This window comes from Saccostrea cucullata, unplaced genomic scaffold (assembly GCF_032062105.1).
Source record: "Saccostrea cucullata isolate Sc308-1 unplaced genomic scaffold, CSIRO_AGI_Scuc_v1 ctg266, whole genome shotgun sequence".
NCBI classification, from domain to species: Eukaryota; Metazoa; Mollusca; class Bivalvia; order Ostreida; family Ostreidae; genus Saccostrea; species Saccostrea cuccullata.
The window spans coordinates 149,142-162,283 of record NW_026935351.1 but is presented as its reverse complement, the minus strand read 5'-3'; the positions used below and the strand labels follow the sequence as shown (position 1 = coordinate 162,283).

The 13,142-nt window shown below is 32.1% G+C and overlaps 1 protein-coding gene across 3 annotated transcripts in view; it reads right to left on the bottom strand.

Moving 5' to 3' along the window:
* LOC134242507 (arf-GAP with Rho-GAP domain, ANK repeat and PH domain-containing protein 1-like) overlaps nt 1-13,142 on the bottom strand; it is a 40,338-nt gene that overhangs the window by 3,947 nt on the left and 23,249 nt on the right. Inside the window, exons 22-39 of one of the 3 annotated variants that reach the window (XM_062724593.1) lie at nt 12,363-12,425; nt 11,352-11,424; nt 11,165-11,197; nt 9,318-9,426; nt 8,572-8,658; nt 8,397-8,453; nt 6,323-6,371; nt 6,140-6,215; nt 5,940-6,012; nt 5,504-5,594; nt 5,338-5,415; nt 4,881-5,015; nt 3,798-3,903; nt 1,889-1,976; nt 1,326-1,406; nt 814-894; nt 582-656; nt 136-244 (exon numbers count right to left, since the gene is read on the bottom strand). In XM_062724593.1, the coding sequence (XP_062580577.1) occupies nt 136-244; nt 582-656; nt 814-894; nt 1,326-1,406; nt 1,889-1,976; nt 3,798-3,903; nt 4,881-5,015; nt 5,338-5,415; nt 5,504-5,594; nt 5,940-6,012; nt 6,140-6,215; nt 6,323-6,371; nt 8,397-8,453; nt 8,572-8,658; nt 9,318-9,426; nt 11,165-11,197; nt 11,352-11,424; nt 12,363-12,425 (1,464 nt within the window). The remainder of the gene's footprint in view (nt 1-135; nt 245-581; nt 657-813; nt 895-1,325; nt 1,407-1,888; nt 1,977-3,797; nt 3,904-4,880; nt 5,016-5,337; nt 5,416-5,503; nt 5,595-5,939; nt 6,013-6,139; nt 6,216-6,322; nt 6,372-8,396; nt 8,454-8,571; nt 8,659-9,317; nt 9,427-11,164; nt 11,198-11,351; nt 11,425-12,362; nt 12,426-13,142) is intronic. The other 2 variants (XM_062724594.1, XM_062724596.1) reach the window with 2 other exon arrangements.

Here is a 13,142-nt window from a genome sequence, read left to right as displayed (position 1 = left end):
AAAAATACATGTATATAAAATTTCTACTTCTGGAATTGTATACAATTCCCACAATACTCGTATACAGTAGGTACATCTGTGTATAATTTTCCAACTACATGTATTAGACATAAAATTAAAGTACAATTATTTTACCCAAGCCTCCATCACACAGAACTTCATGCAAGGTGTAATCTTCATGGGTTGCATTAAATCTGTGTTTTAGCTGATCAATCACTTGTTTAACTGTGGTGTGGATATTAATCTGAAAAATACATTGCCACAATTTTACAGTAGTAAATAAAATTAACCTTTTTAAAAAAATTTTTTTTTTACTTGACTTTTGTGTGCTTACAATTTTTTTATCAATAAGCCAACAAAGAGAATCTATCTACAAGGCCTGATTCCTTCAGATTAATTATATACATGTACTCATGTAAACTAATTGTTATCCTCATTTTTGAATCCACATAGAGGCAGAGTTGACAACAAAGATACATAAGAATGATGAAGAATGAGAGAGCACCTTTCTAAAAAAAATTAAACTCTTTTGAATCAGAATTATGAAACATTTACAGTATCAGTATCTGAAGTGACTATACCTCTGGATTGTATGTGTTGCCGTTACGACTGAGGAAATAAACACTGATCTTTAACGACTCATTAATATCCACACTCTGTAATACAAAATTAAACATTTGATCACGACAGAGAAAAAGATTCGGCAAGGCTGAGCATGGTTTAAAACTATTAAACATAGTGCTAGCCATAAAAATCTCACAGAGGTTTGACATACCCTGGCAATAAAAATATGATAAAAATCCTGTCACTTACTTCTCTGCTATTGTTAATGACTTCTAAAATCTGTTTTCCCATGTCTACCTTCTCCTGCATCATCTTCTCTTCATCCTCCAACTGTAACAGAAATCAATTATGTAAGTAACACACAGTTCAATGAAACAGAAATTACAGAAATTATACACTGTATGCAGGGAAATGTTTGCCCCCCTATTTTATTTTTGCCCCTTTCACCCTACCCTCATTTGATCGAATTTAAAACAGGATGAATTTAAACACTACAGAATAATTTCTTAAATAAAACTAAGACTGGGCGAATATAAAACAGGGAAAAATTGCCTGCAAGTGTGAAAGGGCGAAAATAACACAGGGCGAAAATAACCCCATATACAGTATGCAATACACATTTAAATAAAACAAAAATGACACATTTGTACCATTCAGTTCAGTGAAAAACTTGCACAAATTTTTCTGTGAAATAAACTGTAATGGATTTCTTAAAGGCAATACATGTAACTCATTAAAAAGTCATAATACTGGTATCTCACCTTGAATAGTTTCTGGTGATGTTTCATGATGTCTCCTATCACAACCATCTGTAACTGTACGTGTGTGCTGTTAACTTCAGACTGTAAAATTAATAAGAGAAACAATTTCAAGAATGAGGAACTTCATGGACAACAATTAATATTATCTTGTTCACAATATTTGTGAAACACTAATCCACTCCTTCCTCCATAACACACAAGTACAGAAAATGAACAGAAACTTAATGCAAATAATTGGAATTTTTCAAAGTTGAAAGGGCATAGCTCTCTTAAAAAATTGGTTGATCAAACCCAAAACAGACCCTGATATTCTTATGGTTAATCTGTATACCAAATGGCATTTCAGTATCCGTGCAACCTCTGCAGAGAAAATGAATGGAATCTATTGATGGATTAAAAGACCGTAACCAACGGACAGACAGTAACAAAGCAATATGCACTCTCTTCTTCGAGGAGGGGGGCATAATAATGTAATGCTTGCAAATATATTTGCCAATGAAACAGAAATGCCTGAAATACACACAGAAAATCTCTGTTGTAAATAAATCAGAAAATGTTCATACCTCTGCTTCAGTCTGCATTAATGTTGGACCAAAGGCAATGGCTATGTTCTTTTCTGTCATCTTATTCTGGGCTGAGTACTTTGATAGCCTGGGGGAAAAGGGATACAGACAAATTAATTATAATAAATTACTTGTTTATTTTGAAGAAAAAAAAAAATTAAAAAATGATTTATTTATTTTTATCTAAAAGGAATCTTTGCAACTGGTTATTGCATTTAACATCTTTTAAGGAAATTTACCATAATGTGCTATAGCTTATTTAAAATTGAATAGAATTTTAATCTTTGCATTGCTTGAAGAAGAACTACAAGTCACACAAAGAAAACATAAATATCAAAGACATGCACAAAATTACTTTAAATGGTGGTACAAATCTTCACTATGATAACACAGAATTAAAATGCAAATACTTCAGTGATTATCAATCTTTTTTTTTGGCTCGAATTGATGTACATATACAACATTATGCTCCTCTTTCAGTCAAGGCAATTCTACCCCCTAATTCCATTTGATCTCTCAAATGAGTTGCCACAATGGTACATAACACTTTAACATTTTATATTATGATACACATGGATATTTATTAAAAAAATATTGATATAAAAAGCTCCAGTTTATACAAAAAAATGCTTCAATTTGTCTGTATGCTGCAGTGGTTCATTTTTGTACCATATTCCCTATTATATAATCTTGGCATCAGCTCTGAATGATCTAAGCCTGGTGTCAGTTCTAAATGATGTTCTCTATATGTGGATCTCACTATCTACATGTGGATCTCACCACCCCTTACACTGATTTGACCTTAATCTATTGCAAAATTTAGATCCTCCTTGAAGACCATACATAGCATAGATAATTGAGAGGGTTTGAATTTACAACATAAAAGAAAGCTTTAAATTGAAAAACTATGGGGTAAATGTTATTGTGTTTGTCCAAAAAGAAAGAAATATGGTGTAGAAAGTGAAATACAAAATGTAATCCAATTAAAATGTGAGCATGCCATAAAAAGTTCAAGAAATTTCCAACTAAATAAAATGCACTCAGACTGTGGTAGTTTTCATGTTGAACAAACTGTACAAAATACTGAAAATATATCAATACATTTTTATATAATTGTACAAAAAATATGTAACTCTAAAAATAATTTGGTGAAAAACAACATACACATTTACACTGACACATAGGGCTACAGATAGTACCTACACTCCCAATTCAACTCAGCTGTTAAAATCAAATAATTTATCCATCAGCAATATGTATGTTTAAAAAAATTGGCCATAATACTAGCTTTTTCTCAATATCTTCATGTTAATAATTCCCTGGCTTAGATTTCTTATAGACATTTTGAAAACTCTTACATAAAAATGATATTTGATAGTTACATTACCCTTGCTTTTTTGTCATATCTTTTTTGATCTGCCTATTAATGTCATGTCTGGGACCTTGTCCTTGTAAAACTTTGTAAATTTTGTATGGCTATTGAGATTTTATGTATGGGAGAGGACTATCTAAGTTTTTGGAACTTGTGTCCAATCCCTCAACATGTTGTCAATAAAATATGTTCAAAACATTACATGTACTGCTATAAAAGCAATTTAAACAACTCCAAAAAAATAATTCCCATTTGTACTGTACCATCATGACACAAAAACATAATTTCCAGAGGGAAAAAAACCCTAATCCATATTTTGAAACTAAAATAAGTATATGGATAAGTATTCAATTTTAGAAATGGTAAAGATCTTTGGATATATTGATGTTTTACTGGTCTCTCATGACAAAGTCTTAATAATTACCGGTACTGCTAAAAGCATTAATATCAATTCGATTATCAAGTCCTTTTTTTCAGTGAAGGCTTTGTGATAAAAAAAAGTTGAGGATTTGGTAAATCAAATTTGCAATGTAGTACCTGTTGAAGTGGTGTATAAGTCGCTTGAGTGTGTTGTAATTTATGGGTGGAAGTTCTCTTATCAGAAACTGGTACCACTCTAACTTCACTTGTGGATCCATACGACCTAAAACATAAAACAACAAAATCAATCAAACATTTTTTTTAAAGCTCATGGGTCTAGCATACTAAAATATCAAGAATATCATGCCTAAGAGGTTAGTCAGCTATGTTTTAATTCCTGAAAGTTGATTCACGCATTAGTGAATTTAAATAAAGTTTAGGGCATGCTCTGAGAATTAAATATTGAGAATCTCGAGTACAGATATTAAGAAATCAAGAAATACAATTTTCTTGTCATATAGAAAAACACACGTTAAACTAGTTTTCTCATTTATTATCAATTATAATGTTTACCAAAAAAATCATAAAATCACTAATTAAGTAAACCAAAATTACTTTAAAAGGTACAAAAGTACATCATTTTATATCAACATATAACATACCTCTGATAAATTAAATATTCAATCTTTTTATTTCATTAAGAATATCTTGGTGATGAAAACCTATATCTTGCCAACTGATAAATACAGTTGAAATGTTTTTGAAACTAGAAATAGAATGCACCAGTACAAAAAATGAAATGTTATGATAGAATGCCCTGTATAAAGTGTAGTACAATTTATCTGCAGCATTACAATTCATATCGAACATTCACTATTCCCTGTGTACTGCTGATTATTAAGCATTGCATAAGATCACACACATCATAATAAAGCCCCAAACTTACCATGCATTATATCATCTGTAGAAATCAAAATATTTATCATCATCACATTTTTTTCCTTCTTAAAATCTTTATTGACAGATCAACTATGCACAATTCAGCTGTCAAAAATTATATTTAAAAAAAATACTGAAAAAAATGAGTATCTACAGCATAATTGCGTAGTCTTATGTTGATGTTCATCTTCATGCATTTCAGCTATAAACATGTAGCATAAAGCAAAATGGCAAGCCAAATAGCCTGGCAGATTAAATTGTGTCTTCCTTTCTCCTTTTTATTCATTTTATTCAGTCAGTTTCACTGTTTTTAAAACTTACCAGCATTTTCAATCCACATAGGATACTTGGAGCTCATGAGGAGGGGGTCCTTGAGACTGCGGAAGAATAATTTGAGACAAGCTGCCACCTCATGGACCTGGTTCACCCCCTGTTGTAGCACCACCGAGTGAGCATCTATAGGAAAAACAATCCTAATCAGGTGGAATATCAAAATGTTATAAACCAATAACAGAATATAAAACACTTGATTTTGAGAATATAACATGCAATTATAATGCATTGTCTGTCAGACTATTGTCGCTAGTTTTTTTGTTTTTGCCATTCATATCCTCTTTTTTATGCAAATATTAAATCATCTGAATTTCTTTCTGAAATTAATTTTGTTCAATAAAATAAGGTTTTCATTCTTGTTTTTATGAGCTTGGAGAACTTGTTAAGATATAAATGAAATACATCACTATAAGTCTTGTATCCCCAGTGCTACATCTATACATACCTGACATGAATTTGTCCAGTAGAGCCTGTACTTTGGATTTCACCCCTGACAGTCGGTAGATTCCCTCCTCTTGTATACCTGATAAAGAATGGGGAAAAGTTCACATGATTTTAATGTGAAAGCCCATTAACCTAAGATTCTATTTGCTACATGACACCAGACTTACCATAGTCTTCAATAAAACAGACACACTTTTCAATGATCACCGGGACATTTGATGGAGATAGATGTTGGTCCTCTAATGTGTCTCCTCCTGTCTAAAATAGGAAAAGCATAAATAAAGGACTATATACTACTAGCTTACTATTTATTTCAGTTAGCAATACAAAAGAGACACATGTAAAAATGCCAGTACAATCAACCTTAGACAAGACGATTTTTCAGTATGGTTAATCTTCATAACTTATATACTACTGTGGGGGATTAACCTCCGTTTACATGTGTCCTGCCAGAAAAGAGCCACCTATTCTCTTATACTTAGCACCATCACAATAAAACAAATAACAAAATGATCTGCATGATAACAGAACAAATTTTAAAAATTATTAAAAATATTTGAATTATTTATGATTTTTGTTAAAACCCAAACATCAAATCCTTACTTTCATGGCTTTACTGAATGCGTTTAACAACCTTTCTGTGTCTCGAGCAAGATCTGCTTGAAAATACAGTGACCTGTAATCAGAATACACACAATTTAAAAAGAGAGTAAGATCCATGTAATAGCAGCATGTACTTTGATATAATGATTTATTAGTTTTATTTCTCTCATTGAAATTTATCTTGTGAATAATGTACATACTTTCCATGAACATCCAGTGCCAAACACTTGCCCACTTCCATACAAACTTTACATGCAAGAGTGGATTCACTGTATTCTAAAATGTGAACAAATCCAGTTGCAAACTTCTCAGAAAAATACTTAATAAATATTTCATTGTAAATGTTCACATATACAATTTCCTGTATAACAATTATTACTTACTAATATTAAAAGCTTTCCTGAGATCAATTTTGCAGAATTCTTGTTTATTCTGAAAGAAAGAATAAAAAAAAATAATTAGCATGTGATGATAAAATCATTTAATATACCTATAGATTCATAAAATTAAGATGATTTTTTACAGAACCACATATCAATTTAAACTAAATATTTAATTAAGGTTAAATAGCAGAGCTTGGGATATATAATTTGCTGAAGTCAATTACACCTTGTATGGTACATCATTAGAAGAGGGTTTAATGGCCAGTCACAAGCCCACTTCATCTTGCAATGACCACTGTTCATGATTAATTGTACGTCCAAGCTGATATCAATACATGTAATTAAATTTTTCCACCAATTAGAATTTACTTGATCAAAATTGATTATGAAAGTATCCAATGAAAATATTGTCTCTCATAATCTCAGGTCCTCTTAACCAATGAAATCATAGATATTTGTCTAAGAGTTTCATCAACTTCCATAAAAAGGCATGTCAGCCTGTCACATGTCAAAATTGATCATTGATCAATCGAGTTCAGTGACAAAATCTTCCAAAAGCCTCTATTCTGAAGTTGTGGTATTCTCTATATGTGGTTTGATCTGTTATTTTTTGTGTGTGATACAAGTGGCATCACCAAAGTGTTTCTGTTAATGTGTTCAGTGTTTTCTGTTACTGTGTTTGTGTCAACTGTGATTCATCATGGATGACCTGGACTTCCTGGAAACAGCACTTGGACCAACATCCCCATTTGATTCCTCTGCACTGCAAGACCTAGAGAAAAAGCTGAACAACTGTCCAGAACCACCAGAGCTTGATCTTGAGGAAGTGATAGCAACACTGGATTCCTTGTCTCCACCACTCAGTGAGGACCCACAAGCAAAAAAGACCTTCAGCAGCCACACAACACCACCCCAATCACCACCCAAGGAGTACAGCACCTCACCAGCCGAAACAAGGATTGACAACGCACTCATCAGTCTACTTAGATCCGACATACAGCAGTCCTCCAAACAGGAATTCTTCAGTGCCCTCCAATCAACCTTGATGAAAGAGTGCTTGACAGATTCTACACCTGACATCCTGATAGAGACTGTGCAAACTCCTATCCCCCATTCTGTGGCTCTACGTGATCAGCGACTACAGTTGCGATATGACAGACTTCGACAACAGTATCCCTCCAAAATTGAAGAAATCTCCAGCTTTCATCGCTACCACGCTGCAGTTATTGAGACAAATCGCTTCAAGATGCTTCACCACCTTCACAAGAACAGTCCAGACCACCTTAAACAGATGTACAACGCCTACTATGACAGCATGTTACACAGAATGATGGAGAGAGTGGAAAACAGTTTAGGTCAACTGGAAAAGAAGACACCCAAAGCCAGAAAACCAGCCAAAACTTCCCTCTTCAGGAGCAAGCCAGTGCTAAAGAAGGGAGCGACCGAGATGATGGAAGAGTGGTACCAGAGCAACGTCCAGCATCCCTACCCGAGTCCCAAGGTGGTCCAGTCCATGTCAGTGTTTGGAGGCATCACAGAAGGACAAGTCAGGAAGTGGTTCGCCAACAAGAGAACTCGCCTAGGACAGACCCAGAAGATCAACAAGTTCAAGTGTACTAGTGTCTAATTCAACCGTGATGCAATTTGTGATATGGAGGTGATACACCTTCTACGGAGGTGATACAAAGTGAAAATGTGATAATTTAAAGCTCAGTGGAAATGTAAAAATTATGTATTTTTTTATTAGATCTATCTAAAAATGTAACTGAAATTATAAATTGTACATGTATGTTAAGAAATCATGAAATATTTGTTCAATATGATACAATGGCTTGGTATTTTTAAAAGCTAACAATTTATAAAAAGTTTCAATTTATTTGTTGCTCTATGTTATATTATGTACAAATGTTCCTATTTATTTGTAAAACTGGTTTTAAATTGTCATGTTGAAAACTGTGTTATGTCAAGTGCTCTATAGTTATCATCAAAAGTGCTGTATTTATTATTGTTATGCATGATTTACCAAATAAACTATAAAAAAATTAGATTCTGATTCTTAATTTTTACACTTTACCTGGTCATAATACTCTAGAATTCTGTTGTTGATCATCAACCAAGTTTTCTCCCACTCCTAGAATGACAAAAGAGAAATGATAATAAATAGCACAATTTCCACAACAAAGGTGACTGCAAGATCTAATGTACTGTTCACTGTATTGCTTAGTGGTTACAAACTGGTTGACACTTACAGAGGCAACATCCTTGATGTAGAAGTTACCAGCCAAGTTAAACTCAGACTGACCAACATCTTCCATTAGAGAGATGGGGCAAAATAACTGTGAAAAAAGAGGGTAAATTCATATTACTGTGGAGACATTTTTTTTCAAATAGGTTAATATATTCTAAATGCGAAGAAGAAAGCCCAATAACAAACTGTTCAAAAGTTATGACAAAATATAATGTGTGGACTTTTTTTTGTAAAAATTGGTCAAACCAAAAGATCAAGAAGAAAAAAAATGGTGTTACCAAATAATTTTCTTGTCAAAAGGAAAACACCTGGGAAATATGCAAGCCATAGTGCACCCCCTCAAAATTTACAGGCAAAGGTTTTGGCAGAAAAACAAATGGGAAAAAAAAGTATATACTGTGAAATCACTAATTTTTGTTGGGGTTTAATTTTCGTTGTTTTCGTGGTATGAAGAGACCCACAAATTTATGTCCACCATGAAATGTAAATTTTCATATGCACAACTACTAAAAAGTTCTTCATCCACGAAATCAAATCCCCATGAACCAACAATTTTTCCTCAAACCACAAAAATCTGACCCCATGAAAATATGTGATTTTACAGTATGCTCGAATCATCAATTATGCATGGGGGCAGCATGAATATGAAAGCCATGACTTATGTTGCAGAGAGGAAAGTTTGAAAAATGATATAAAAATCTCAGTCAAAGTAATAAATATTCAGACAATTCATTATGAATAACATACCTTAGCTAATGCAACCATCCAGCTTTTCTTTTCTTGAGGAGTGGAGGCAGCAAATAAATACTCCCTGTTGTCTTTTTTACAGGTACTTAGCTCAAATGCCTCTGGATACCTGAAAATTCAGTATTATTTTTCTAATGTCTATCCACACTAGAGAGTAGATATCCAAGATCATGTTTAGTAAAATCCTCAAATGACCAACATACGCTTTACCTCAATCTCTAATCTCAAAATTTAAAAGTTAAATTTAACAACAAAAAAAATGTTATAGAAGCGAAATCTTTTTTTTAATCAAAAGTAAGATCATTAGGCCACACCAATAAATATTTTTGTTCGTCGGATCCACATGCTCCTATTTACACCAAACTAGACAAATAATATTAATTTAAATTTCCTGCACCATTAAAATTCTGAGCTATTTTCTGTTCCATTTCCGCTCTATTTATAGTATTTTTCATCTGCTTACACTGCAAATCAGAAAAAACATAATTGTCCGCTCAAATTTTTTCACCCTCCACCTAAAACAATTATCTACAAATAGTAATAATATTATTTAACCCCTGGACCGCTCTTACTTTTTTTCATCAAATGTCCGACGAACAAGAAATTAAATTGGTGTGGCCTTATTTTAATTTTTTTGTTCCCAATCTTAAGTCAGAATCAAAGGCCAAAAGAAACAAAGCATGAGTTTGACTGAGGGGTGTTTAATATTTGTTTTTTGTTGACTGAATAAATTAGGTACTATATATGTACTTGTAATTTCATAGTTAATAAAAATAGTACTGAAAAATATGGTAATTCATGATGCTAGTCATAAAGATGCCAAAGGAAGTAAAATGTTCACAGAACATTCTGGACTTTGAAATATAACTATCATGTCAATTTCCTTTAATCATCCGTCATTCTGGTAAAATCTAAGCACTAACTTTTTCCCTCAAGTAAGTTACCAAGATATACATATCTAAGATTATTTTATAACAAATCATGCAAAAATCAACTTGCACAAACCAAACTCTAAATTCTAAAGTCCCTAGCAAACTACTCATTTAGCTGTACACAAAAGTTTACATTAATGATAAATAATCAGAGATTTTCTAGCAGTGGACATACATGTGTAAGATTCTCATACATAACAGTTAGGGATATCACGTCTCACAAGTGAATATCATGTTAATTATCTACTTGAATTGTAAAGATTTGCAAAACACAGGTGATTTATAATAATGCAATAGAATTGAAACTTTGAACATGTACCAAGAGTGCAGTGTCTTAACAGTGAAAAAACGGCTTGTTTGTTAACAAGTTAGATATTCATTATTTGAGATTTCAAAATTTAGATTTCATTTTCACATTCCTGAATACTCATAGCACACTGAGAACATCCAACTAATTTCACCATACCCCTGAATTTGATAAACCATTATTCTAGATAACCTAGCTTTATAAGACAATTGGATGTTATACAGTAAATTCTGGATTTTTTGACAAACCAATCAGCTGTATTCACATCAGATTTCAATAATCATGAGATTTTTAAATGTAACTGGAATATAAGACTGAACTGGCACACTATCATTATCCAGCATGCAATACATTCATCCAACATTTTTTACCAAGATTTTGCACCAAACTGAATTACTATAAACTTCCAAAAATCAAACATACCAATGCATAATAAGAATTATATTTTGTACAATATACGTACATATTTATATAACTTATATTTTCATGCAAATGTAACCACTAAATCTAATAACCTAGTCATGTATTATATAGTTTGTTAGTGGAGACTTTCTGCAGTAGTGTACAGTAGGGGAGGAGTGTAGTGTATCAACATGCAGTGTACTGACCTTTTATTTAAGTTTCTCACATTAGACAATGACCTACAGTAAGTAATTCAGTACTTATCAGTCATAAGTCTATTTCAGTTTCTACAAACTCTGAATTACATCATTCGGGGCTTCAATCTCACTGATTTCCTTTTACATCTTGAGTTTTCTTTTTTTTTTAAGGATATTAACTTTAACATTGACTTACTTGTCAGAAATAGTGACAGCCTGGACACACATCATGATATCATTGTCAACACTGTCCTTGGCTACCGAACTCTGTAAGTACACAAAATAATGTCAAGTGTATGACTTTGCAAGCATAGAGAAATTATGTAATGGGTGTGCAACTAAAAGTATCCATAGTGTAAGTTTTTGCAAATTAAATGATATAAACTATTGGACATAACACAAAGTTAAGAAAGATTAAAAATAAATTTAATTGGAACCAATGGGAATAACATAAAATCTGTTTCTAGATCAAAGTTAAATTTTGTCTGATACTCATGGTGAAAGAATGCTGAGAAATTCATGTAGAAAGAACATTGCACCATCCAAAAAGTATGTATTTTTTTTATAAGGGGAGGCAAAACTTTCAAAATTTCCTGCACTTAGAAATTAATAAATAAATGTTTTATTAAAAAATTACCTAAATGCTGATAACAATAAAAGCTTTTTTTTAAAAAAAATGTATTGATTAAAGTAAAAAAAAACAAAACATAAATATCTTATACAATTGCTTATAAGTTGATAAAGCTTCAATTTCTGTATATAGAAACAATTAATTTGTTGACAGTGGTCAACATTACAATTTCACTGAAAGCTGAGGAGGCATTACACCAACTATTTAGATTATTTTCTAACAACTACAATGCATTTACACACTAAATGAAATCAAGCAAAAGTAAAGATATACCAACACTTCTCACTACAGTATTTTATTTAAATGCTTCACTCCAAATAAACAAGTACACTCACACAAAAGGCAATTTACCTCCTAAGATATGCATAATAAATAAATATACAGAATGAGATGGTTACGTTATATTTCAAATAAATTTTAACATTTTCATTAACTCTTTGAATATAGTCTATACACTAGTAGTTAGAAAAATTGAATGTTATTTGGTGGTACACAGCTAACACATCAATTTTTAACAGTTAACATGTACAAATTACAAAAGGGAAAGACCATTGAGTACTAAGAAAGTTATACTCACAGTTTGACTTGAAAAATATCGCAGACACCCATGTTCAATAACACACCACCTCCTTAAGAAATCTGTGTAGAATTTTAAACAAGGCTATTAATTGTACACAAAATCTGACTTTCATAATGTATTTCAAAAATTTAAGGTCTGTCACAGTACTGTTATGCAGATCCAAACTCAGACTTAACTAGAGAGGATAATATTTGAAATTCTACTACGATTATTGCCGAGATCAAAGAAATGCAGCAGACATTATTCTCCAATAAATCATGAACGTCAACAAAAAATTATCAGATCAGAAACACATATCAAACCTGTGCAGTTGAAATGTACATTTGACTTAAGAATGAAATACATATTTAGACCACATCGATGTGTTGTCTTTTGCAATTTAAACACTGTATATTGCAGAAAGTAGCTGATGAATGTAGGTTTCTAAAGCTAAGCGGGGCTGTTTCACGGACCTCCCTACGCCATATTTAAACTCCGTGATTTTAGTGATAAAGTGGTAAAATAGGAAACTGATTTTGTTATTGTATATTCAAAAAGATTTATTTTTATAAGCTACAAACAGATTCATAATTAATAAAAGGCTAATTTTAATGCTGCGAAAGTACAAATCGTCTGCATTCTTTTCAGAGGTAAATGAACAAATTTACACTCTGGTGCTAAACGGAACAGTGTTATCACAGCATGGTGACCTAATTTGTCTCTCTATAGAGAAACAATCAGTCGTATTTAAGAGCTACTTAGCAGAATAGAAATAAAGTCCTTGTTGTCGTGAATGA